Below are 27,901 nucleotides of genomic sequence, written 5' to 3' on the forward strand. Positions count from 1 at the left end.
ATATATATATATATATATATATATATATATATGTGTGTGTGTGTGTGTGTGTGTGTGTGTAACGCTTTCAATGCTGGCAATTTCACAGCATTTTTCCTCCAGTGTTCAGTAGCGATGACGACCGACCATATATTTCTTCAACTGAAGGTCATTGTTTCGTTTACGAAGTGAAAACGGCCGCGGACACTCTGCAAACAACATATAAACGTAGTAATAACGACATTTTACGGTATTCCCGACCTTATTTCTATGCAAAACACCGCTCGATAACGCCGTAAAATATGTGCGTTTTCTCCGTTCTGTGGGAAGCCATTCCTTTGTACGATGTCGTTCAGCACTTGTTACCTGACATCCGACCTGGTTTCACCTGTGTCTGAGGCAAGCAAATGGTGGGGACATAACACATCAGTTTAGAAATATTAATAATCAAACGCTAAAGGAAGAAAACTGTTTGTATATAAGATGTGAATAAATGCACAGAAAGTTTATAAACATAAACAAGTACAAACACACACACACACACACACACACACACACACACACACACACACACACAAATTCACCCATAACAAACACTTACACAGATATATACAGAAAACAGACACACAAACATACTCAAGAGACTTAAAATGATGGGCTATGGTGAAGCGTTTGACACCCAGAGAAGTCTTGGCGACCAGTGCTTTTTATTGTCCCGGTTGACGCAGGGGTCTGATGCTTCGAAACCTCGCTGCGAAGCTTCGCGGAGCGAGGTTCAAGAAAGACGTTCGACACCATGAGACCTCAACGTGTACTTTGATATTCCGAATCCCTGGTGAGGTATTTGGTCGTCCTCGCGTGTAGGTAAGGAGCTTAGTGCCTCTGGAAACCTGGGCGAGCCAACAATCAAATATTTGTATTGCCGCTCGCCTCGTACACTCTACTTGTTACACATAACACTACCCATAAATCCAGCGCATATGGTTGTACAAACAGCACTAATTTTGAGCAAATATTTGAAATTCTGTGTATGTTATTCAGTACATGAGACTAAAGTGTATGAATGTAAATTATCTACGGAAGGGGGGATTTCGGCGGTAGGCCATCGACGCTACAACATACACTTGTCTTACTAGAATATCGAAGATAAATTTGACAAGTATAAATAGCAGTTGTATAACAGGCCATCGCATGGTTTTTCCTCTCTCCTTTGACGACCAATGCCTCGTAAGCTCTTGCAGAGACGGTCTATTTAAGTCGCCCGCTGCTCCACACTCAGCTACGAGCGCCCCGATAAGAGGCAGAGAGCCTCACGTGAGTCATGTTCTTCCCTAACACACTTGTAGCAGAACACATCCTTCGCGCCGTCCTGAACGGATGATTCTGCGCGTGTTCTTTTATCCTAACTTCATCATTCAACCATCACATTACTGTCGGAGAAATAGCCTCACATGTTCTGACCTCCAGACCTGGCGACGGAGTGTTCGCTCTCTCCAAAGGAACACATCATTAACTGTTACCTACCTCCCCTACCAAACGACGACTCATAACGAATCTTATCGAACTCTCCTCATTTCTTAATTAACATTGCCTCATAAAGCGATATTTCCTGCACGCTGAACTATCGGCCTTTCAACCTCTCTTACACAAACAGCCTCATAGTCTCCTACCTTCAGCCTTGGAAGCGAATCATCGTAAATATCACGTCTCAATTAATCTCACACATTCTCAAAAAAAAAAAAAATCTTACGATTAAAATGTTTAAACCTGGACGACCTGAACACGAGGAAAATATTCAGCACTCATGAATCTCGCTTGTCTCAAAATGTTCTTAAAAAGGTTGTTTCCATTGGTACAGTCGCCCATCATAAATCACATTCGACACTCAGCATCTGTTTTCAGCGTGAATAATAGGGTGCACTTGCATTTCAAACATTTTTATGGCTTTTCAGGATATATTTTAGCTTATAAACACACACACACACACACACAGACACACACACACACACACACACACACACGCACACCATGGCTGCACTACTTTCGTTGGCAGGAAAATCAGATTCCATTGGTCTTATAAGTTCTTTGGCGAGCCTTTACTCCTAATGATACACACCTTCGCCAAAGGCGACTTTCCCCAGCAACACGGGTTTTACATATATCTAAACAGGGAAACAATATCCACACCTCTTCTGTTCCACAATGGTTCAGCCGTTCTTCCTAAGTCATCCCACCTCACTCTAATCTCACGTGACGCGTTATCCATTAAAAGATTAAACCAAGTTGACATTACACAGTCGGGGGGACTGCCTGAACGCTTACTTCAAACACTCCAAACTTCTATAAGTATCAAAATTCCAAACAGGATTCAAAAGTATTCCCAGACTGTCAGTGAAAAGAAAAAGTGGAAATTACTCTGAACCGATTACAGTTCCAAATACACAGTGTATGGGCAGGAAAATGGAGGACGTTCCCTTTACTCAACAAGCTTTTAGAGGTTTCCTTCGCGCACCTCCGTCTGTTGAAAATGGCTGAGCTCGAATCATTCCAACTCGGGTCAGGTATGCGTCGAGAACCTCATAAAATTCTCACTGTGTCTGTCACCTAATGCTATCCGGTCATGCCCTACGCAGCTTTCTCCCTTACGACACCTTAAGATTCCTAATGTCCCATCCCCTCTAGGGCCTCTTCTTCGCTGCCTTCGTGAACCTTGCCTGCCTCCCCCAGTGTTCCTAGACCTAAACACCCAAACAACCAGCCAACCCTTAACTACCCTTAGGAGGTCAGATTGTTGTAAGTATCATGTCCTTGTTTACGTCACGTCCAAAGCTGTTTTACGTGTGCTCGAATGTCTATGGAAGCAAAAATCATGCTTGGTATTTACTCAGACAAAAACGAAGTCCCCAAAAAAACAAACACAAATATAAACGCTTCTGTACACACACACACACACACACACACACACACACACACACACATAAACAAACAAACAAGTGCCGCCCCTCACCCATGAGGACACGTTCATACGTGGACGCGTAAAACCATCGTGATACAGAAAACAATACAGTGCCATAGGGATTTATGTGTTTGTGTTTGCATGAGGGATATTGGTGATTGCCTTTCCATGATGGACACGGGTGTGTGTGTGTGTGTGTGTGTGTGTGTGTGTGTGTGTGAAGGGTACTCCACGTTTCGTTGTTGACATTTTTGCACGCGCTGGAGCAAGAAAAAAAATAATGTAATTGTAGCAGTTTAAGGTTTCAGTGCGTGTGTGTGTGTGTGTGTGTGTGTGTGTGTGTGTAGGCGTTCATACATACAGAAAAGAGAGAGAGAGAGAGAGAGAGAGAGAGAGAGAGAGAGAGAGAGAGAGAGAGAGAGAGAGAGAGAGAGAGAGAGAGAGAGAGAACATACACAAGACAGACGCAGAGATTCTGTTTTATCTCGACTGAAAACCGATCGAATTTCCTGATCATTCACGAACACCGAATTCCGAATTTCGTCCGACCACGTCGTACAAGTTACGTCATGTAAATCTCCGAGACACAAGAGCGAGAGACGAGAATTCCACTTCTAGGATTCTTTAGAAAGACTCCTCCCCTGCGCTGCTCTCTACTTGTCTTGTCTATACGTCTTATTTTTCAGAGGGGAATTTGGGTCATTTGCATATTTTGTCGTGGCTTACGAGGTATATACCTTGGCTGAGGGAGGGAGGGAGAGGACGTCTTCTAAAGGGAGGGAGGGAGAGGACGTCTTCTGGAGGGAGAGAGGGAGAGGACGTCTTCTTAAGGGAGGGAGGGAGAGGACGTCTTCTTCAGGAAGGGAGGGGGGGAGGGAGGGAGGGAGAGGACGTCTTCTTAAAAGAGGGAGGGAGAGAGGGAGAGGACGTCTTCTTAAGGGAGGGAGGGAGAGAGGGAGAGGACGTCTTCTTAAGGAAGGAGGGAGAGAGGGAGAGGATGTCTTCTTAAGGGAGGAAGGGAGGAAGGTAGAGGACATCTTACCACGTTGGCTGGGAAGCGGTGACTGGGAGGCGGGAGGGGCCAACAGGGGCGCCGGGGGAAGTGGACGAGGCACCAATTTTGTCGAGGGCGACACGTCATTAGTCTGTAAAGACCCGATCCATGTCGCTGTGTTTACGAGCATAGAAAATATGATGATGATGGTATACATACGTCCCCAAACAACTATCCAGTTACCGTGGTCTTAGAGGTAATGATAATTGGATGACGGTCAAGTTTACATGGTCGCTTCATGTACCCATCCACACGAGCTGTAGGATACGAATATGTATATATATATATATATATATATATATATATATATATATATATATATATATATATATATATATATATATGTTTTAAATCTATTGGGTTTAAAATCCTTAAGGGCCCCTCTCTGCCAGCGTGGTAACAATGGCACCGCTTGAAAAAAAACATGTGATAATATACATATATAATCCTATATCACACAGGTCTGTCCCATTCACCTTCCTCTCCTATATCCTCATTCCTCTTCCGTATCATCTCCTAACTTACTATTTCCCTCATTCGCTTGACCGCCCCCGCTGATCGCTTACTCTTCCATATTCCCTCTTTCCCTTTCTCGTCCTTGTGTCTGTATTCATTCTCATTTCACTCGCTCCCTCGTATATCATTCTCGATTTTCTTATTCTAAATTCCCTTCGCTCAGGTCTCAGCAGTCTCATGTTTATCCTCTTAGTGTTTTTTCTTCGTTATGATCCTCTTAAAAAAACCCTCCCCTGTTCACGATTTCTTTACTTCCTTCACTTCTTCCGTCCCATTTTCCTGCCTCCTTTCACACCCCGCCTCCACTCCCATTTTTCTTTATGCCATAATTCTCTTTCCCGTTTTGGAATATGGGCATTTTTTTTTTCATTTCATTTTGGCTCATTCTATTCTCGCGTTTCTCATCTGTCAATCGCCGTTTTCTTGCGCCCCAGTTACACATCATCTCCCCAGCCCAGAACCCACGCTCCCCATCTCCAAGCACCCTGGCTCCTAAGCTCCCCGAAGAATGAACCTCCCCAACACCGTGTCGTACGCTCTCATCTCCCCAGCTGTCATACCTCCGGTCATCGACCCCTCTCCTAGCACCCAGCCCAATAACCTCCTCATCTCCCCCCAGCAGGCAGGGAGCCCGGCTCGAGACTCCTCCCACGCCTCAGCCACTCCCTCCCCACCGCCACTGCCACCGTCATGACTCCCCCACACTGCGACCCCTGGGGGAAGTGGCACTAAACGGCGCCTCCTCAAGTTGCAAGGCGATTTCACTTCAAGTCTGGCGGTGATTTCGTCGACACGATCCTGTCCCTCGCTTCGTTAACGCCATTCCAAAACTCCTTAAAATGACAACATACACAGACCGTCTCCTACTGTAGGCGGATGATGAAAAGAAAAAAAGTTCTATCACTCATAAAAAGTAGATTTCAGAGGATGATTTTTAACCACAGTCTAATATAGTGTACTAAAATACACTTCTGCAGGAGAATCTGTATTGCAATACAGAGATAATTGCCATGAAGCTTCATAGCTGTCAGGAACGTTTCTACATCCTCATGACAAAAGCTTCTACGTCCACATGACAAACGTATCCACGTCCACATGACAAACGTTTCTACGTCCACATGATAAACGTATCTAAGTCCACGTGACAAAAGTTTCTACGTCCGCATGACAAACGTTTCTACGTCCACATGACAAACGTTTCCACGTCCACATGACAAACGTTTCCACGTCCACATGACAAACGTTTCTACGTCCACATGACAAACGTTTCTATGGCCACATGACAAACGTTTCTACATGACAGAATGTTTGTGGTTGTCCTATTGCCTTCACTTATCAATAAAAAGAAATAATTTGTGGCTATATCATTTAGTACATCATTCTGTCTGTACGTTATCTTTCCTGAGAGTACATACGTGTAATTACTATTTATGTGTTGCGGGGAGAGAGTTTTACACTTGTGTTGCCCCGTCTCTTAACCTTGTATATATGTGTACTATATCTGTACTCGTATATGTGCCTACATAAAGAACACCCCAGCCTAAGCCAGGTGTGTGTGTGTGTGTGTGTGTGTGTGTGTGTGTGTGTGTGTGTGTGTGTGTGTGTGTCATCAGGTCAGTGACCCATTAAACGTATCTATGATCGAAGTCCTTCACACAATAGACCAGTCCAATTTGCTTTCATGAAAACCTGTAATTAATTTTTTCTCCATCAGTAATCATCGTGATGGTAAATTTATTCGCTGTGCTCTATTCTTACAACCTTTCAAACTACAAAATGATAAATAACATACTTCTAAATGTATTTGCATTTATATAATAAAAAAATATACTTTATTTTTGTGACAACAAAACTCGATAAAACTTTTAACGAAATGCAATTAACTCAACAGACCTCAACATCAATAACGAATCAAGTAATTAATCGTTTCATTAGAAAAAAAATGTCTTACAAATAGCAACAAGGGGGCCAAATGATACCACTCATCCCCAAAACCGAGGGAAATCAAGTTTAATTGTCAGTCACAGCCAAGAACAACCACACACATATGACCGGCTGAAAACGAATGGATCAGAACTACTTAAAACAACCAATCAACTACGCCATTAACCCCAGTGGCAATTACAGTCCTCTTCAACCTCAAGTGCTCCTTCCTCGAGTGTTATCTCAAGTGTTCCTTCTTTGAGTATTACCTCGGGTGTTCCTTCCTCGTGTGTTACCTCAAGAGTTCCTTCCTCGAGTGTTCTTCGAGTGTTACCTCAAGCGTTCCTTCCTCGAGAGTGTTACCTCAGGTGTTCCTTTCCTCGAGTGTTACCTCAAGCGTTCCTTCCTCGAGAGCGTTACCTCAGGTGTTCCTTCCTCGAGTGTTACCTCAAGCGTTCCTTCCTCGAGTGCGTTACCTCAGGTGTTCCTTTCCTCGAGTGTAGTTACCTCACACATGTGTGTCCTAACTTGTTAGGTCTTCAGCAACCTCCTGGCAGTACGGAACAGGTGGTGACAAAGAGGCTAGCACGATCATGAACAGGTGCTGACTAGGGCGAGCGTATACTCTTGAACAGGTGCTGGCAAGGGCCATGCTCTTAAGCAGCTGCTTGAACATGTGTGTGTCCTGGCAGGTCAACTTTACACTCGTCTGGAAGGCTGAGGAGGAAAAGCGAAAAGGACATACGATGCACCTACGGTATTTTCAAAGTCTTCTTACATGCCAGACCTCGGGAATTTACACTATGATCAGCAGGCTCAGGTGTTATCTATCGAGCCACCCCGTAAAACTCGGCCGAAAACGGAACCGCTGTTTCCACGGGAAATAAGAGGAGATCAGGCCACGTCCGTGAATCCCGAACACGGATCACCGAACACAAGAAATCGGCAAAGGTCGCGCACGTTCTCCATCCGTCCGTACCGCCACCTATCGAACCCCGGGAAAATATACTCCGGCTTGCGTCGGATCAAAACATCAACAACGGCAGTACCATTATATACACAAATCATTACTTTAACATTCAGGGCGTCTCGCAAATAAGGCGACGGCATTTTTCTAGTCCATCTCCGACGATTTAAAATACCGCTCACTCGCGCGAAAAATTCTCCCTCTCCCCTTCCTCTCCCCCCCCCCCCCCCCGAGTTTGACCACAACGGCCGTCAAGATTTGAAATTCTGGCCGCGCCTCCGCAGACGACACCCTCCCCTTCCTCCATCCCCCATCCCACACCCATCCCAAATCCCCGCTCCCAGTCACGCCCACGTACCACAGTAAAGCACATTATTCATGCCCACAAAAATCACGATAACTTCATCGCCAGCGATTTCCTATAAATTCCTTCCTCCCAACTATAATATAAAGAGACGAGTCGACCGTAAACATTATGGATGGACCATACCCAATGCGGTACGATGATTCAATTTTTCACAATCCTCAACCATTTCTAAAAACGATACTTAATCTAGTAGGAATTCAAAAATTATCGTCAGAATAATGATGTAGGGTTCACTTGATCTGTGCTATACACTGCAGGCAAAGTGAACTTACCAGTGTCCGAATTCAAACGCCTCCAACGTACGTTCCCGTGTTGAACTCATCCGATGGTAACTCCGTGTGTAAATGCAGGACCACAAGTGTGTTTATTGAGATTATCACTGGGTACGTCTGATATATACATACATACATATATATATATATATATATATATATATATATATATATATATATATATATATATATATATATCGACCTACTCATATACCGGTGAAGGGTATAGTGCATGAGTATTACTATATTACATAATACTGCATGTGCTGGTGTGTAAATATTCGCAAAACCTGTGTAATGGAATTCTATTCATAATTACCCAAGGGCCAATTTATGTGAAAGCCCTCTTTCTAAATTCTGCGTTACTTCCAGCAGCAGGAAGACGTAGACTCCTTTGGAGTGAAAAGTTCTATTTCTCGATGCTGTCTGTACTCGCGAATGCTACTGCATCGCCAAAGATGACCCTCCTCCCTCCTTCACTCGGGGGCGTAACCTCGAGCAGCAGGCGGAGTCCGGTAACACCTCCACACCAAATAAACAACACATGGGAGGAATGGCGTGTCCCCTCCTCCTCCTCCTCCTTCTTCCTCCCCCACCACAACAGCATAATATACAGAGCAAACCTTTCGTAGCGGACTTCTTCTTCACTCAGCCCCACTGACTGTAGCTCCTGCATCACGACATCCCCACATCCTCCCTCCATCCCAGATTTATGACCGTGTGTGTGTGTGTGTGTGTGTGTGTGTGTGTGTGTGTGTGTGTGTGCCTCATCCGCACCCTCGTGTATCTTACTGTACTCACGGTTCAAACTTTCTCTCGCTTTAGCCAGAATATTCCAGCAGCAGCCACCACCTCGAGTGAGCAGTGGTCTCTAGCCCACGTGACCCTCCGAGGTCAGGTCATAGGTTATATTATCATCATCAAACTCGTAAAGGTCGTAGGCTGGGTCGTCGCGTTCGAAGACCACACCGTCGGTCGTGCTCAAATGTCGCACCGTCGTGTTCAAGGACCGAACCGTCGTGCTCAAACGTCTTACTTTCGTGTTCAAAGACCGTAGTGGTGTGTTCAAACCTCGTCTCGTCGTGTTCAAAGATCGAACCGTAATACCCGTCGTGTTCAAGGATCGAACTGTCGTACTCAAACGTCGCCCCGTCGTGTTCAAAGACCGTAGTGCTGTGTTCAAGCCTCGTCCCGTCGTGTTCAAGGACTGAACAGTCGTACTCAAACCGTCCCACCCACCGTTGTGTTTCGGGGATCGTCAACGTCAATGTCGTGATCACCATACGAAAAAAAAAATCGTGACCACTTCCCTCAGACGACGCACGCTCTCACTGCCGTCTCAGAACTTATTTCTCTAATGTATTCATGATCAGATACACGGAATATCATCTGCTGTGGCAGCGAAGGGTCTGTAAAAAATGAGGAGGAGGCAGCAGCCTCACAATTTCACATTTGCATGCAGACGTATGACGTCGACATCAATCTTAACTTTTCAAATACCTGTTTTTTCGTGTTTTTTTTTTTCCTGGGATGAACCTGATAACCACACAACTGCCATGACCTCGTTAACCTCATTGATCAACGTCCAGGGACGGAAAAAAATAATACCGACACAACGAAAAACAGACATAATATGGGCAATTTGAGGGTAATTTTGGATCGTTCTTTTTTTTTTTTTACAATGCTGCGTGAGCAATGCACCACTGAGATGCATCAACACGCGAAATTTGACCCAAAATTGTTGGGTCGCTTCGCAATGCTGACTTATGATAATAATAATAACAATAATAATTATAATGATAATAATGATAATAATAACAATAATAATAATAATAATAAATACTTTATCGTATAAAGTTTTTTTTTTTAAAGTTTTCTGCTCAAAGATAATCCGCAACTCCCGTTCAAAAGTTTTAAGTCCTCGTTACTTTACGTACCTCGCTAAGATTCACAATCTCATCTTTTCCTCAGAGACTTAATGTCGTACAGCATCTGACCCGCGTCGAACACCTTGCTAGAAAAAAAAAAGCCCCCCTTGATCATCAAATTCCATTTTCTCTTACAGAAAATGGGATTCTAAGCTCCTCGGATCAGCGAGTGTGACCTGAAGGTCTTTCGTTATACCTTTACCCTTCGGCAGTGTTTGGAGTGGACGGTGTTCTGAAGGTGTGGTCGAATATCCTTAGCAATGCTGGAGCTCCCAGACCCTGGCCTGTGATGTAACGTGTGTGTGTGTGTGTGTGTGTGCAGCAAAATTCCCTTTCATAAATGCCTTGTCAAACAATGATAAGCTGCCTAGTTCTTTACAGAGTTCTTGGATGGTTACTTTAATCAGGGTCGCGCGCACACACACACACACACACACACACACACATGCGTGTGTGTGTATATATATATATATATATATATATATATATATATATATATATATATATATATATATATATATATATATATATTCTCCAGGTTTAAGCTCGTCTTTAAATTTCCGGTATGTATAACTATTTCTCTCTTAATTTCAGATGAATGTACTCGTGTACGTAACAGGGACAAGCCCACTTTCATATATACATATATATATATATATATATATATATATATATATATATATATATATATATATATATATATATATAAAGTCGACATGGGTATTCAGCCAGTGGCTATAAAAGCGAGGGCGAGGTACATGTCAATACGCTGAAGGTCAGTCAGACAGGAAGGCTTTAGCGACGAAGCCAGGAAGCGTCGTCAGCTACGAAAACGACGTCAGATTTTACATAAATCCTTTTACGTGATGAAGAATGACAACGAGGGCGAATGTCGATGCTTGACGCTATCTTTAAATGGTGGAGAGAGCAGTATATATATATATATATATATATTTATGAGTTTCCATGATTCTTCTCCTTTTTTCTGTCTAATCTATTGTGATATATATATATATATATATATATATATATATATATATATATATATATATATATATCTTTTTCTTTCTTTCAAACTATTCGCCATTTCCCGCATTAGCGAGGTAGCGTTAAGAACAGAGGACTGGGCCTTGAGGGAATACCCTCACCTGGCCCAATTCTCTGTTCCTTCTTTTGGGAAAATTAAAAAAAAAAAAAATATATATATATATATATATATATATATATATATATATATATATATATATATATATATATTTTTTTTTTTTTTTTTTTTTTTATACTTTGTCGCTGTCTCCCGCGTTTGCGAGGTAGCGCAAGGAAACAGACGAAAGAAATGGCCCAACCCCCCCCCCCATACACATGTACATACACACGTCCACACACGCAAATATACATACCTACACAGCTTTCCATGGTTTACCCCAGACGCTTCACATGCCTTGATTCAATCCACTGACAGCACGTCAACCCCGGTATACCACATCGATCCAATTCACTCTATTCCTTGCCCTCCTTTCACCCTCCTGCATGTTCAGGCCCCGATCACACAAAATCTTTTTCACTCCATCTTTCCACCTCCAATTTGGTCTCCCTCTTCTCCTCGTTCCCTCCACCTCCGACACATATATCCTCTTGGTCAATCTTTCCTCACTCATTCTCTCCATGTGCCCAAACCATTTCAAAACACCCTCTTCTGCTCTCTCAACCACGCTCTTTTTATTTCCACACATCTCTCTTACCCTTACGTTACTTACTCGATCAAACCACCTCACACCACACATTTTCCTCAAACATCTCATTTCCAGCACATCCATCCTCCTGTGCACATCTCTATCCATAGCCCACGCCTCGCAACCATACAACATTGTTGGAACCACTATTCCTTCAAACATACCCATTTTTGCTTTCCGAGATAATGTTCTCGACTTCCACACATTTTTCAAGGCTCCCAAAATTTTCGCCCCCTCCCCCACCCTATGATCCACTTCCGCTTCCATGGTTCCATCCACTGACAGATCCACTCCCAGATATCTAAAACACTTCACTTCCTCCAGTTTTTCTCCATTCAAACTCACCTCCCAATTAACTTGACCCTCACCCCTACTGTACCTAATAACCTTGCTCTTATTCACATTTACTCTTAACTTTCTTCTTCCACACACTTTACCAAACTCAGTCACCAGCTTCTGCAGTTTCTCACATGAATCAGCCACCAGCGCTGTATCATCAGCGAACAACAACTGACTCACTTCCCAAGCTCTCTCATCCCCAACAGACTTCATACTTGCCCCTCTTTCCAGGACTCTTGCATTTACCTCCCTAACAACCCCATCCATAAACAAATTAAACAACCATGGAGACATCACACACCCCTGCCGCAAACCTACATTCACTGAGAACCAATCACTTTCCTCTCTTCCTACACGTACACATGCCTTACATCCTCGATAAAAACTTTTCACTGCTTCTAACAACTTGCCTCCCACACCATATATTCTTAATACCTTCCACAGAGCATCTCTATCAACTCTATCATATGCCTTCTCCAGATCCATATATATACACATATATATATATGTAACTGAGAGGACTTTCATGTAGGGATAATATTCCCAATGAATAGGATTACAGAGCTTTTAATTCTGCTATTTCCACCCTGTTTGAACGTTCCACGTTAAACTTTATGAAAACGGGATTGGTATATAACGAAGTGTAATAGTTTTATTTCATAAACTGTTCCGATATGATATATCGTTTTTCAATTCGTCCCACTCCAAATTTGTGAGTTTCCATGATTCTTCTCCTTTTTTCTGTCTCATCTATTGTGATATCTTTCTATGTTTTTTTTTTTTACATGTGGCATTTCCTTAAATACAGACAAACTCGGAAAAAACCCGCGTAATCAAGGTATTTACTTCCCATCTTTTCCTGTTAGATTCATCACTTGATGGCCTGAATGATTTATAAGAATCAATTAGCTTACCGGCTACCAATGGCACGTATATGTCTAATGATATAATTCGTATAATACCGGAATATAATTCGTATCATTATCGAACTACGTCATACCTAATGTTCGACTCAAATTCTTCTTAATGCCTTCAAAAACAGCGAACGGCGAAATTGTTAATGATTTAGGTATATATATATATATATATATATATATATATATATATATATATATATATATATATATATATATATATATATCCAGAGCTTCATTTCAAATAAAATAGTTCACTTTTTCTCATTGCTTAAGTCCGTATTCAGATATCATCTACACCCCCTTTTTTCCCCCCATCTAAATTTAGGTGACAGCTTTTTGACATCATATACATATTAATATATACATTGATATACACTGCCTTGAAGAAAAATGACCCTATGAACGACACCCTATCAGGGGAAAAAACGCGCTCATGAGCGTTTTAATAGGAGAGTATATTACGACACTATGAGGCGCGTTTTTTTTTTAAACTTTGGTTACATAATACATCATCTTGAAGGTTATGAAGACTACTCTGGACACGCTCTTCCATAACCATCGTGTGACCTGCGCAGATATACGAATTTCATCTAATGCTATTCATAAGCGTTTTCAACACCGCTAAGCACACACATGAACTGCGCAGGCAGAGTCACATATAACACTGACTATATGTAGAAAGGGGGGGGGAGGGCAGCACATATACATACGCACGCGCAGAGAGAGAGAGAGAGAGAGAGAGAGAGAGAGAGAGAGAGAGAGAGAGAGAGAGAGAGAGAGAGAGAGAGAGAGAGAGAGAGAGAGAGCGTGTTCCACTCTGTACTGGCGGATAATAATTAATGGGGGAAAAAAAAAAAAATCCATTCGGTTTCCATGAATTATTTCATTACGCAGCGCTAATAAAGTGCTGTCAAAGTCAGACCCTGCAAACACGTTCTGGTATATCGGCCGGGCGAAACTATGGCCCAACGGACGTGCAACAGATGACTCGATGTGGTTGTTGCTACGACCCTTAGAGCAATGCTCGGTTCTCCAGCCTCACCCCAAAAACACGATCACCACGCCGTTCCAAAAACACGATCACCACGCCGTTCCAAAAACACGATCACCACGCCGTTCCAAAAACACGATCACCACGCCGTTCCAAAAACACGATCACCACGCCGTTGAGCGGTGGTGAAGATCGATGAGAGAACTTGGTAATTACACAGGCAAACGCATACGTATACATATATATGTACACAAAGGCATAACCTCGCACGTATACATATATATGTACACAAAGGCATAACCTCGCACGTATACATATATATGTACACAAAGGCATAAAACCTCGCACGTATACATATATATGCATACAAAGGCGTCACCTCGCACAGAACAAAACTAGGGAAAGAGCAGGTATTTGAGGAACTCCAGCCAACAATAAACACCTGACCACCACCACCCAACCACCACCACCACCACCTAAGGCCTAACGCTATCTTAATTGAATCTCTCATAGCACCTGACACTGGCTGCCACATGGATCAGTTATCTCGGCCTTTTAGATGTTTCTCCTCCCAATATTTTGACACAGTTTTGTGTTGAAAAAAAAAATATATATATATATGTATTCGACAGGTCCTTATCTGGCATGGGTAACCGTGAACGACACCCCGTTTTCTGTATCTCATTACTGGCCCCAGGTCGGGTGTGGGTACTGTGAGTGTACAGGTGTATTTATGAGGACGTGTGTGTGTGTGTGTGTGTGTGTGTGTGTGTGTGTGTGTGTGTTTCTTACATTAATTTGAGAATTAAGTCACTGCTAATGGTCAACTGGCGTGTCAAGTGATCTCGGATATCCTCCTGAGTTCAAAGAACTGTCTGGAATCTGTTTCATAAGTATTCCAATCTCACAAATTTGCGGGTACGAAGCTTCGATTTGCAAAGGGCGACACGGAGGTGTATTTCTTACCGGGTGAATCACTTCCTTATTGGCCTTCCGAGATATATATCTAGCGATTTGTATTCTCTACGATAGCATGATACCAATATAGTGAAATTAGTGGTCATTATTAACATATTATCGTTGTTTAATTGAGAAATCCTGAGGGTAATTTTTTTTACAGTGTGAAATCGCATTGACTTCACAATGCACGAGAGTTTGATCGCATATTTGATCAGGGACGATTCCTGAATCTTTCAATACATTTCGATCGTTCACTTACCTCAGGGGGAGAGGGATACGCGACTCGAAGTAAAGAGAATCAAATGCGTTGTCAGCCGAACATTATGGACCTAACGCTAAGTTGTTTCTTCCAGTACAAAGTTTTTGCTCAATGGCTTGGCCATCAAGTAGCGTTAATCCCAATAGTTTACGTGCACTCAGTGTATGCCACTACAAAAAGGAGACTTAGTGGACGAAAGAAATAAATATGACCAAGGGCGTTAATCATCATCTTGAATTTACTGAAGAGAACTTTTTAAACAATAATATGAAGACTCCCTCAACCATTCAAAAATCACTCAATCCTTTTAACAAGCAGGAAAGATATCTTGATCTTCTTGAGAAACTATTCAAACAAGAATAGAATTCCCTTATCTCATTCTGAAGGCTTTCGATGCTTTTCAACAGGTGGCGTCCCTCTTTTAGGGTATTCAGAGCGTCAAAAATCCACACCATCACGGTATGTGTCTGCCAAGCATCTACCACGAGTTCTCAATCAAAAACCTCGTACGCTGCAAGAACAATCGGAACTGCCAAAGACGAAGGGAAACATCTGGTAAACTTACCGGGAGGAAAACCTCTTCACTTATTTTCATGGCTATTCCAACAGCTCCGAAAGCCATAAGGGGGCCACTTAGAGTGCAAATGTTTCGCGGGGCTGAAGAACAACAATTTAAGACTGCCTTGAACGAGGTGTGTGTATATGGCACAGGGGGGACTGGCTCTGCGACCTCAGACAGTCTACCAGATTGGCCTCGCTGACTTTTCTATCTTGAGGGTTGATTTACGCAGGCAGAGTGCATGGATGGCCTTAGAACCACCCTGTTTATGACCTGAAGCTGACGGCCTCAGTAACTCCGGCAGGCCAAAGGACTCAAAACCCAACCAACCAACAGACTCTTGACACTAAAAATGGTGTTGAAAAAACTACAATAAACTGCTGTGGAAATGCTTTACTGACCTGGCTATATTTTTCTTCACTTAAAGGTTATGTACAAGATACAGTACAAGACTTAAAACAAATTATGAACAAAAGTCTTTTACTTATAAATTACTCGGAGCCGACTTTTAAGTGTCTCTACACGACACCAGACATTAACAAGTGTTCCTGTACTTATACTGAAGACGAGGTGGACTATGTGAGTAATTCTATTTTCTACCATTTCAATGGATTAATTAGAAGTACGCTTTGCCTTAAAGCTGACTGACACGAAACGGGTATAAATCTTTCCTTTCTGTCAGTAATCTCACCAAATGAACCGTTGGTATCTCTCGACTCAGTGGTTCCAAGAGGTAAAAATATATATCTTTTTTTTCTTTCCTCCTGACGGTTTAGATGTTTTGCTGCTTCGGGGCGACATTCAGAAATTGATGAAGTTCATACATTATGCGCACCGCATTATACTCCTCAGCTTCATTTGGCTTTCCCTTCCCCAACTGTTAAAAAACAAGAGTTAAACACAGGAGCACTTCTGGGTCTGGCAACAGACGACGCCAAGTGCTGTTCCCAAAACACGATGAAAAAGGGAATTCTCTAAGCTTTTTGAATGAGCAGTTCTACTGCAAATGATTTTTTTTGTTGTTGTTCGGCTTGTAGAACAGAACAGAACATGTAATGCCAATGTTCTTCCTATAATTTTGCGAAAATGGATTTATCAAAGGCAACTGAAATGCAAAGAACTTTATGACAAAGCATTGAGGAATTGTTTTTCACCATAATCGGCCTATAATGAAACGTTCTTCTCCAGTGACGAGCATATTTAAAACAACGAATAATCAATGGAGAACATCTGTTCCTCCCTCAAACCAGATCTGTGAATCATGCAGATGTAGCCTACAGCTCAAAGGAACACCATGACACTTGTACACATGTGGTATTTTCATGTGAATCTTGACAAGTGTGCACAAAGGAAGCCTTCGAGCTAGATTAATCACCGTAACGATCATCAAGAATTTTTTTTTACCCAGAACTCGCCGGGCTATGAAAGCCAAGGACGTAAAGTTATGCAGACAAAACCCCAACACTGATGGTACGATAAAACGCCATTCTCAAACCCGCAGTAAAGTGATATGATCCGGTAAATTCCTTTCCGGCTTAGGTACGTTAACAGAAGACGAAGACTCTCCAAGCCTACATCATGTACGCAGGGGAGAAGGCACTGAGGGGGGAGTGTGGGTGGGTGTTCGTCGTGTTATATAGCGACCATCAGCTCCCGCCAGAGCCAGCGAGAGCCGCACCCCCACCCACACTCTCTCTCACCTTAAGGATCATCACCAAACCCAACGTCTTCCCTCAGACTAGGAAACCTCCGCAATGCGTTGCAACCATAAGTTCTGTGATCGTCTCGGATACCACAACTCGGGAATGATCCTTCCCCGCCACGCCACCCCACCCCGTGACGGAGCAACGCTACGAGCACAATACATAAGCTCGTTATGCCATATGAGATTAGAGTGAATCCATTTATGTGCGTCAACGAGCATGAGTGAGCGAGCTATCGTTTGGCACAGTGACTGCCCGCCATCTGCTAGTCCTGGGGCAAACATGTGGTATTACGAGAGACTTAAAAAAGACTCTCTCTTCGTCCTCCGTGAGTTTGGAAGTCATACTCCTACTGGACCAGAGTCTTTAAGAAATAAAGATACAGACAGCCATACGTACTGCATGTGAAGCAATTCCTCATATCTATAAATATAGGTGTATAGTCTTCAACGCCCGAGAGTTCGCTGGTGTGCTTCGAGGTTCGTAAGTCTGTGCAGCAATACGAACCTTCGAAGTATTCAACCATGTATTCGAAGAGGTCGAGCCTCTTGGACTTTAAAAGCCTTCAGAAGTCTTTCATTTCACTCAGTATTTGGAAGACGAATACTCATCCCACTTCTCCGTCGCGTCACTGAAAACCCTTCTGATGGAACTGGGACATTATCAGAACCCTCGCGAAAAATCACCAAATAAAAGTGAAAAAAATAAAACCCAGAGTCATCCACAGTGAAGCTGCGTCCTAATCTTTGCTTGTAATTCCGACCCGCCATTCGAAACGATACTTTAATCATTATCCAGTTCATAAAGTACAGGGGAGTGGGGACCGATGGAACAATATCATCAAAAAGCAAAATGAAGAAGAGTCAGATGTCTCCTGACTGCAGATGAAAGCACTCCAGGCCTCAGAAGTTTTGATTAATATAACTTATCCCTGAGGGGATTACCGGGAGCGTACAGAACGTTCTTGTCTCCGGACGCACCGCAGTGAACGCTTCTCTTAAAGCTGACGGACACACGACGCAGCGAGTGTTAAAAAATTCGTGAAGGCGTCCGGTGGTAGAACGAAATGAAAGGTCGACTGCGTCCACACATGCGGGACATTAGGCACGGTGTTAGGATAACAAACGTAGCTATTATACAGATTCTCAACCTGTGGGCTACGTCAGAGTTGTTATAATGAACTTAATATAACAGGCGAGACTGTAATAATAACCCATGACCGTCACCAGGCTTTCCATACACTGCTGGAATATGTACACCAAGTTTCTGCCTTGTATGAGACGTACACTGGATGTCGTTTAAAGTCTTTACTTTTCGGACTAAAGTACTAACGTTGTTAATACCTACACAATGGCCAGTTATTTAAGTAAATGACCAAGATGTTACAGAACTAAGCTCCAAGGTTTAAGTCTTGCTTGACCTACTAACACGATATTAACCACAGCCAACTTGTAGGTCGGTAACTTAATATTAGTTACATCCTTCCATTAAAACTTGGAATGATAATTACAGTCACTTCTGCATACGCCCCCAGTGCATATCCGCGCGTTCCCCCTAACCATAAATAACCAACAATACTTTAAACCAAATAAGAACCAACCACTCAGTTCTTCCTATGACACATTCGCAACATACTGAACAAAACATCTTCGTGTATCTTCGTTAAATATGGCATTCCTTAATACAATCGACATTGACGAAGACTATATTGAAAATAATCAAATTGCTCAGAACAATCAACTTAGGTCAAGTATTTGTCCTAAAACTGCCTTTCGATAAATCAGACGCTAGAATGTGAAGTCCATCATTATGGAAGAGGAAAAGAAGAAACTCACTGAGAGGGACAGAAGGGGGACAGCGTCCATCTGGCTAGTGAGAGAGAGAGAGAGAGAGAGAGAGAGAGAGAGAGAGAGAGAGAGAGAGAGAGAGAGAGAGAGAGAGAGAGAGAGAGAGAAATATATTACTAATCTGTTTAATGTTATGTGTCAATCAGATCCAAAACAGATAAACGTACTTTCCAATTCAATGAATAATGAGATACTAATGCACTCAATAAGAATACATTATGATGCCAATTACGCCAATTATAATCGTACCGTGACTAATCTTATAACTACCAATAATACCCATACAATAACATTCCACCATCTTCTCATTAGATACACAAGTTTTTCTGTGTTTATCAACTGCTTCGTTTTATCTTCCAGGCTGGTGGCAGGCTATGCAAGGAGAACACACGCCACATCTGACGTTAAGCGACGCCTCTCGATAATCTTCCATACAAACCGCTGGCTTCTGCCGTCATATTCTTATCAGTGAGCCTCCGATCACTGCGATAAGCACCGCGAAATGATAAGGACGAGGGCCTGAATGTCGACGGCACTGACGGCTAGAGACGCTGGACGCCTCCGTCAGCGACTCCTACACATAATGATGGGCACTGCGGAGGATTTTCCCCAAGTCCTGTGATGAAAAGTTGACGAGGATTCTGCCCTTTACCCCAGCAGGATTGAAGTGGCCGAGGCATCTCTGAGGAGCAGAAATGGGTCGGTTGACTTTCTGAAGAATTCCCGTGGCTTGGGAGATGTTCCGATTGGGCGAATCACTTCCTCAGTCGTGATAATACGGAAGACAACGGGTCAAGCGGCTCAAAATGTCGGACGGTGTTGACGCGCGGGCCACAGGCCTTCACTTACTCCCACGTACACAGGAGATATCCGGTCGCTGTACGTGTACGTAGGTCTAAAATAAATTACGACAGCACTGATCTCCCTCTTACGTCGGCATCGGTAGCAACACATATCACACGATACGGGAGCGAAAATTCAGTGAAGTATGAACCATTTAGGGGAGCTTGAGGTCCGGTGTGTTCAAGTCAGTGAGGGATTACAGAAGCCGAGATGCATGTTGACGAGCTGTGTAATAACCATGAATTAAGGCAAGCTGGTTCCTTATGTATGTCGCACGATTAATTGCCAGCTTTGTCACCAAGAATACGAGTGCAAATCAGAGCAACAAATGTAGTATATAAAAGGGAAAAAAGGTACAGAAAGAAGTGAGTGCAGTGAAGTTCCAAGTGTGGCAAGATGAGCGGGCGAGGATACCGTCGACCGTACGTCCGGCAGCGGCGCGAGAGTGATGAAGGCGAAGAGGAAGGGTTCTTGTACTGCCTCATGTACTACTTCGGTGAGTACTACCTCCCAGGGGTCTACTTCTACGAGTAAATCCTAATTCCCTTTCACAAAAGTTGCTCTTGACTGTACGCAATGCCTTGGGGTAACTTCTTGATACATTCACAGCTGTAACTCATGGCTATGCACTATATAACTCAATGAAATTATCAGTTCTTTCACTACGTAACTGCTGGTTCTGGGACAAGTAATGTTCTAAAACTACGTGATGTAACTTTCAAATGCATGTTCTACGTCTGTCAGTACCTCAATGTATGTGCTACTTCGGTAACTCCTTTCTGTACCCATAACTTATGTAATTTCTAAGCTCTGAGTTACAAGTGACTTCCATAATTCTTTTCGAAATACTGTAACGGTAATATTTTAATATATGTTAAGGTTATATATATATATATATATATATATATATATATATATATATATATATATATATATATATATATAACTTAACTGTTTGCTATACTTATGAAAATTCAGTCTATCATGGGTTGGTAAGAGTATAATGTACGTTGTTATTCTGTATATCTGTACTCTGTATTCTGCTTCAATGACGAGTAACAGCTTACGACTGTGTTGAGTACATACAAACTTTGTCCAAAAACTGACAAAACTCTTTGTATCCACGACTCAAGTAATGTACGTAACAACTTGGACACTGATTTACAACCACATATACAAAGTTATGAGCAGCGGGGTCGCTCTTTCAAGCTCTGATTCGAGCAGTAATTATTTCCGGGTTCGTTAACAAGTCAGGTGGATTGTTGACATGTTAAGCGAGGGGCTGGCTCGGGTTCCCTCGCCGTTATAAAGTCAGGGGTAGGTAGAGATGGTCGCTGTCCTGGGAGACCAGCTATTGTTGAAAGACTCGTTCATGCTGTAAATGTTTTTTCTTCTTTTTTTTTCATATCTTGAGTGGAACATTTTGGTTCCGATCACCCTCCTTTGTCCCAAAATGCTTCGCGATGGTGGGTTTACAATATCCGATATCCTCGCTCCGGTCTTCATTGAGCGTTTGTTTCTGGCCATTTCCACTTCTTCAAGTACATAACGAGGGACTTATTCTATTTTTTTTCGTCCTTTTTCGTCCGTTCCGTATTTCGCCCTTGAGTAATTTACGTACATAGTCTGATGTACTGATCAATATCGTCTTGATGCGATCAATAGCTTTTGCTTTGGGTACCCTCTTCTTCACACTGCTTTATGGCCAACATGTCAACAGGATCTCTTTGCGACGAACGTTGTTCGCTGTGTTTGGGTTACACGTTCTTCATATCTGCCTTATACTCCCGAGGTGAATCGACAGGTACCAAAATCAGAGAACGCTCGCTGAAACCATTCAAGTCTTGATACACACTGTCGTACCAGACGCATCCTTATCCCATCTAAACTGTGCGAGAGGAGCGGAGTGTTGTTAACTGTTTAGGAAGAGCAGTTTTTCTCTACGTCTACGGATAAAGTCACTAGTTGTGTTGCTGAACGGATATAACCAGAAAATCATCTAAAATTACAATATCATGAAGGGGCAAAAATACGGTCAAGATATCTATCGCCCCAGCAACAATTACGGCAATTTCTTCAAGGCGTGTAAGAGGTTATAACAAGACGGCGGATGAGGAAGAGGGGAATAAAGATGGAAGTATTTTAGGGCCAAGGAAATACGAGGCTAGTCTTCAGGCAGCATCACAGGAGTGAGGAAAGGTGGATGTTCTACACGACAGGTTAAGGGATGGCAGTGTTATGCCAAACTGACGTAATATCAATCATGAAATAGAAATCCCTCCACTGCATTATAAGGAAGGACAGAGGGGTTTATGAGCAGGTGTCACAGGGAGACCTAGAGAGAAGGCCAAGAGGAGAAGAGTGAAGTATGGCAACGTACCTAACGCAGATCAGGACCTACCAAGACTCCTGAAGCAGGGGTCAGCGTAGACCACGAACTTGCAATGTATGAAGAGCCAGAGTAGCTCCTCTGACTCGCGAGTTCTTCTGAGTTCCTCATCACCGTCAGCAATGAGAGGATTCTGGATGACTCCTTGAAAGGAAACACTCAAAACCACCACTCACGACTCTTAACAAGTTGTTACAACCTCACGCGACTATCAGAAACACACCCAAACAATCAAGGAACACAAAAGTAATGTCATTTTTTATATTTCTGCCTTATACCACGGACGGAAGTCAAATGTCCGACGTAAGACCTTTATATATTCAAACGTAAATAAGCCATCTCGTGGGGAGACACAGACCCCCGGCAGAGCCCACCACTCTACTCTCCTCCCAACACATACGACCATTTGTTTGCCACTGTACTGCCTCCGCCAACACTAACACCCAAAAAGGCGATTCTGCCCTTCATCTAACCCATTAATTAAGCCCAGGTACTTCCTGGTTACCTCGTCTATCCCAAGGCATGAACGCGTCCTGAATCGCATGCATGGGAGGGGACCCGACGCCGCTGAGTATATCAATCAGATATCCTAAACGTAAATAATCATGTGATTCACATGGTCTGAGAGCTCGCCGCCGCCCCCGCCGCAGAAGCAGCCAGAGCCGCCGCCGCCGCCGCTACCGGCTATCTCAAATCCCACGCAACGGCATCGCGGTCTGAGTGACGTAAGGGCTTCATCAACGCCGCCAACACAGTGCGTCCTCATGACCTCCATTCCTCCACGATCGTTCGAACCCCCGACATGAACGAGTACAGCCACATCCCGTCCCCTTCTACACGAGGGACAGGGGAAAGGAAAGAAAAAAAATCACTTACCTCAACTCTCCCATGAAAGTTTGAATCTTTTCTCTTCGCAAAGAACTGATGCTAGGACCGGCCCCGAGATTGTATCTAGGAATGGCCAGCCCGTCACGCGGGGCCGTGTGATAAGCGAAGCACCAGGAAACTATTGGGGGAAACGACGTGTTTCTGACGACCTTCAGCTGAGGGAAAACCCTGTGGGAAAAAGATATCAAGTGAGGGTGACTTGTGATGCTGTGTTTGTCATCAACATATGACAGCCTTACACACACACACACACACACACACACACACACACACACACACACACACACACACACGTGTTCAAAATATAAGTTTACAGTACAGTACATGAGAACTATGGGACATATACCAACACATTAGATGCAACTCGGAAATGTACAGCGTCTGTGTACGTACAGATATATGTATTTTTTTGTGTAGATGCGACTGTACGTGTGTAAAAGTAGGTACATGCCTATGTCTGTGTGTGTGTGTCTGTCTGCCTGTCTGTTTGTCTGCTTGGCATTCTGTCGTGAGTTTCTCTCTCTCTCTCTCTCTCTCTCTCTCTCTCTCTCTCTCTCTCTCTCTCTCTCTCTCTCTCTCTCTCTTATCTCAGTTTCTGGCTGTGGGGAATTGAGAACACATTCTGTCTCCATGAGAAGGATCCAAAGTTTTAGATCTACGACGCTGGAACGTCGTACAGATATACCAAATATACTATACCTAACAGAGGCAAAGCCAGCCTGGCATATCGAGACCAGAACTAGTCTCTCGGCTCCTGAGGCCAAGTGAGGCTCTCATTCAGTCAGTTCTCGTAGACCCTAGAGTGTGTGTATGAACATTCCTCACTTCCATATACACTGCATGATGAGCAAACAGTCGATATATATATATATATATATATATATATATATATATATATATATATATATATATATATATATATATATATATATATATACACACACACACACACACGGAGGTGAATTTGCATATAGACACGGGTAATGATGGGAGTGTGAGGTGCCGTACCAAACTCGACCCTGTAATGTGGCAAGTTGCCCTGAAAAGACTGCACCATAGCGACCCCCGCCAGGGCGACACAATCTGGAGTTATGTCGGCCCCATCAAGTCTTTTGCCTCCCCTTCCCGGTAACTTCCACGATCATCATTTACATATAAACGGGTTTTTAACTTCACACGGAAAAAAAAAAAAAAAAACGCGGAAGATAATCAATCTCCTTTTTTTTTTTTCTTGGGTGGGGGGGGTTTGGGGGGATGTTGCTGGGGGGGTATACATACATTTTTTTTTCGTAAGGCATCTTTAGAGGAAGTGGTGGGTTGTGTTCACGATGGTGGTCTGGAGGTGGGGAGCTGTGTGATGACTCGTGTGTCGGAAGGGATGACTGAAGGGAAGGAGGAGGTGTATGACGAGGTGGTGGTGATGACTGATGAAGGCAGAGGGCGAGTACTGATGCCATGTATGGTACGTGACGACGCGCTAATGTGTGGCGGATGACGACTGGGCACGGGAATGATGACGACTGGATAGAAAATGGTGATGACTCGTGTCAACACTGAGGAAAGACACGGGAGCGACGACTGGATGACGTAGGAGTGATGAGTAATCCAGGAGGTCGTGGCTCTGCTTTAGGGGTGATGACCACAGTGGGGGGAATTGATGACGCCTGCCCGGTAGAGTGATGACCAGAGTGAAGGATGGTGATGACCAGTGATGACTCCCGTGTGTGATGACCAGTGATGACTCCCGTGTGTGATGACCAGTGATGACTCCCGTGTGTGATGACCAGTGATGACTCCCGTGTGTGATGACCAGTGATGACTCGTGTGTGATGACCAGTGATGACTCGTGTGTGATGACCAGTGATGACTCCCGTGTGTGATGACCAGTGATGACTCGTGTGTGATGACCAGTGATGACTCGTGTGTGATGACCAGTGATGACTCGTGTGTGATGGCCAGTGATGACTCGTGTGTGATGACCAGTGATGACTCCCGTGTGTGATGACCAGTGATGACTCGTGAGTGATGAGTACAAGGAAAAACGTCATGAGGGACGTGGTTGTCGCTGCTATTAAGGCAGGGAACTCCTGAAGCAACGACTGTACGCAGAGCGAAGAAGAGATCAACACCGTTCTCCCATTTTCTAAAAGGAATGTGAAGTCCCACACGATCCGTTTACCATTTTTTACGAAATACTTGGGGAAAAACTGGTTGTAATACATTCGCGTTTTCTCCACAGTAACACGGGGCACCAGGCGGAACTGAGCAGCGTTAGCAGTTCAACAATTACCCTTCGAAATTTATTGTACCCGGAATAATCTAATGGCTGTATGCAAATTACTCCTTCCCCACATCAAGGAAGTTCCTAGAAACATAACCACCTCTTTTTTTTCCCCCTTTTGAATATCATGCAATGTATTAAAATGCAGATATGGGTTTAGAAATTTCATATGCGAGACGTGTTCTCTCTCTCTCTCTCTCTCTCTCTCTCTCTCTCTCTCTCTCTCTCTCTCTCTCTCTCTCTCTCTCGTGTACCATGAAGCAACGCATGTGCACTCCATTCCATCTCATGGTATTTAGGGCACGAACGGTGTACACAAATTCATTGCATGTTCTTAATAAATCGTACAGAAGCATTTCCTAAACTCATTGCTTGGTCCGGTCAACACACAAGAACATCATTAAGTCAAATTAATCACGGGCAACGTAAATATTGAACCGACAAACATTAATCGTAACTTGTTCTTTGTTAACGTCTAATTAAGAGGCAATTTCTTCTTTTTTCTTCTTCTTTACCGACTAAACGTATAACGAATCACTAAGCAAGAATCACCGCTGCTCTCCGAGCAAGAATCCTCACATGAGCACATGGAATCACCCCCATATGATTCTAAACCTAGCAGCTTAGGTTTTACTATGGATTCTGACACAGAGGGTGTAAGATGGTTCCTGGGCATCACTTCCGTACTCCTGCGTCAGGAGGGTTGTACTTCCCTGGGCGGCTGCTTGTCTATAACCTACTGACACAGAGGGTGTAAGATAGTCCTTGGGCATCACTTCAGTACTCCTGCGTCAGGAGGGTAGTGTTTTCTTATGCCTTATTTCACACAATCAGGGCAACGAGGTCTTCCGAAAGGAACATTTTGGTGAATTATTTGAGTAAATCGCCCCCCCCTCTAGCCCCCAGGGAGAGAGTCAACTGCCCACCCTACCTCACTCTCTGTCTCCTTCGTCTCCCGTACACCTCCCACTTCCTCTACAGATGGCATCCAGGGAATTTATCCCCCCCCCCAAAAAAAAAAAGTCTGTGTCAACAACTCCCTTCGCCCTTTTAGTTGCCGTTTGGGACTTCACATTACGCCGCAGAAGGGAAGTCCCTAACTCAAGATCCGTTTTTCTTTCGTTCGTTTTCTACAATGTGTGTTTCAGGGTAATTTTCTCCAACACAATTTCAAACTACTGGGGTCCTTGTCCTTCCAATAGGGCCAATGCCGCACATAAGCCGACAAATGACGACCTAATACTGCGTTATGGTAAAAGTATCAGTAACTGTCACGAATGCGCTCCAAAAGAAACGATGAGTAAGGGGTGACTTGATCACACCATTTATGCTCAGGACCTCTTGAATGATGTAGAAAACGACCAGTCTTCGGAAGATGAAGAGGCAGAGCGACCAGAGGACATAACATGCCAACTGAACATGAGGAACTTGTTAGATAAGATGTGCATTAAGTATTTTCACAGTATCAGAGTAGCGGATGAATGGAACATGTGATAAAACTGTGAAGACAGTTGAAGAGATGGGGGCCCCCCACGAGTGCAAGAAACCATCCCCTTCCCTGTACTGCACAAATGGGTAATTATGTAAATTTCCTCGTGCCCATAGAAGCACCAACACACACACACACACACACACACGAAGGAGAACAATAAATCCCCTGCTTTTACGTGCATGATTCGAGAAACATTTCTTCTTCACCTCACTCACCAGTTTCCCTCCGGAAATGACGAATGTGTAAACAAAACAAAAACCATCACCCAGTTGTTTCCTACCTAAGTCTGAAGACGATCTTAAACTCCCAGAGAATTTATGGAGACTCATCCCTCACGACTTACTTCTCATGCTAATTCCCTTGCCATATCCTGCCACCGTAAAATACAGAGAAGACATTATCTATTCGAGGAATATAGAGCAAAACGGGGACGAAACTGACACACAACCAAGAGTGTATAAAATAGATGTTGTTCATGGCACACTTCAGTATAATGTTATATATGACTTGGGTCATACAGGAACCTTAGGTCATACAGGAACCCTAAGTCATACAGGAACAGGAGCATTAAGTCATACAGGAACCCAAGTCATACAGGAGCCTTAAGACATACAGGGGCCTTAAGTCATACGGAAACCCAAGTCATACAGGAGCCTTAAGTCATACAGGGGCCTTAAGTCATAGAGGAACCTTTAGTCATACAGGAACCTTAAGTCATACACGAACCTTAAGTCATAC

At 43.4% G+C, this 27,901-nt stretch overlaps 2 protein-coding genes across 2 annotated transcripts in view; one reads left to right on the forward strand and one right to left on the reverse strand.

The window, feature by feature from the left end:
- LOC139754224 (band 3 anion transport protein-like) overlaps positions 1-27,901 on the reverse strand; it is a 475,361-nt gene that overhangs the window by 372,783 nt on the left and 74,677 nt on the right. Inside the window, exon 3 of the mRNA XM_071671517.1 lies at positions 23,379-23,558. The gene's annotated coding sequence lies outside the window, so the exon portion shown is untranslated. The remainder of the gene's footprint in view (positions 1-23,378; positions 23,559-27,901) is intronic.
- The window catches only part of LOC139754226 (uncharacterized), a 133,445-nt gene that overhangs the window by 24,259 nt on the left and 81,285 nt on the right, over positions 1-27,901 (forward strand). The window contains exon 2 of the mRNA XM_071671526.1: positions 19,631-20,609. Coding sequence (XP_071527627.1) covers positions 20,510-20,609 — 100 coding nt within the window. The 5' untranslated portion in view covers positions 19,631-20,509. The remainder of the gene's footprint in view (positions 1-19,630; positions 20,610-27,901) is intronic.

Source organism: Panulirus ornatus, chromosome 16, assembly GCF_036320965.1.
Source record: "Panulirus ornatus isolate Po-2019 chromosome 16, ASM3632096v1, whole genome shotgun sequence".
NCBI classification, from domain to species: domain Eukaryota; kingdom Metazoa; phylum Arthropoda; class Malacostraca; order Decapoda; family Palinuridae; genus Panulirus; species Panulirus ornatus.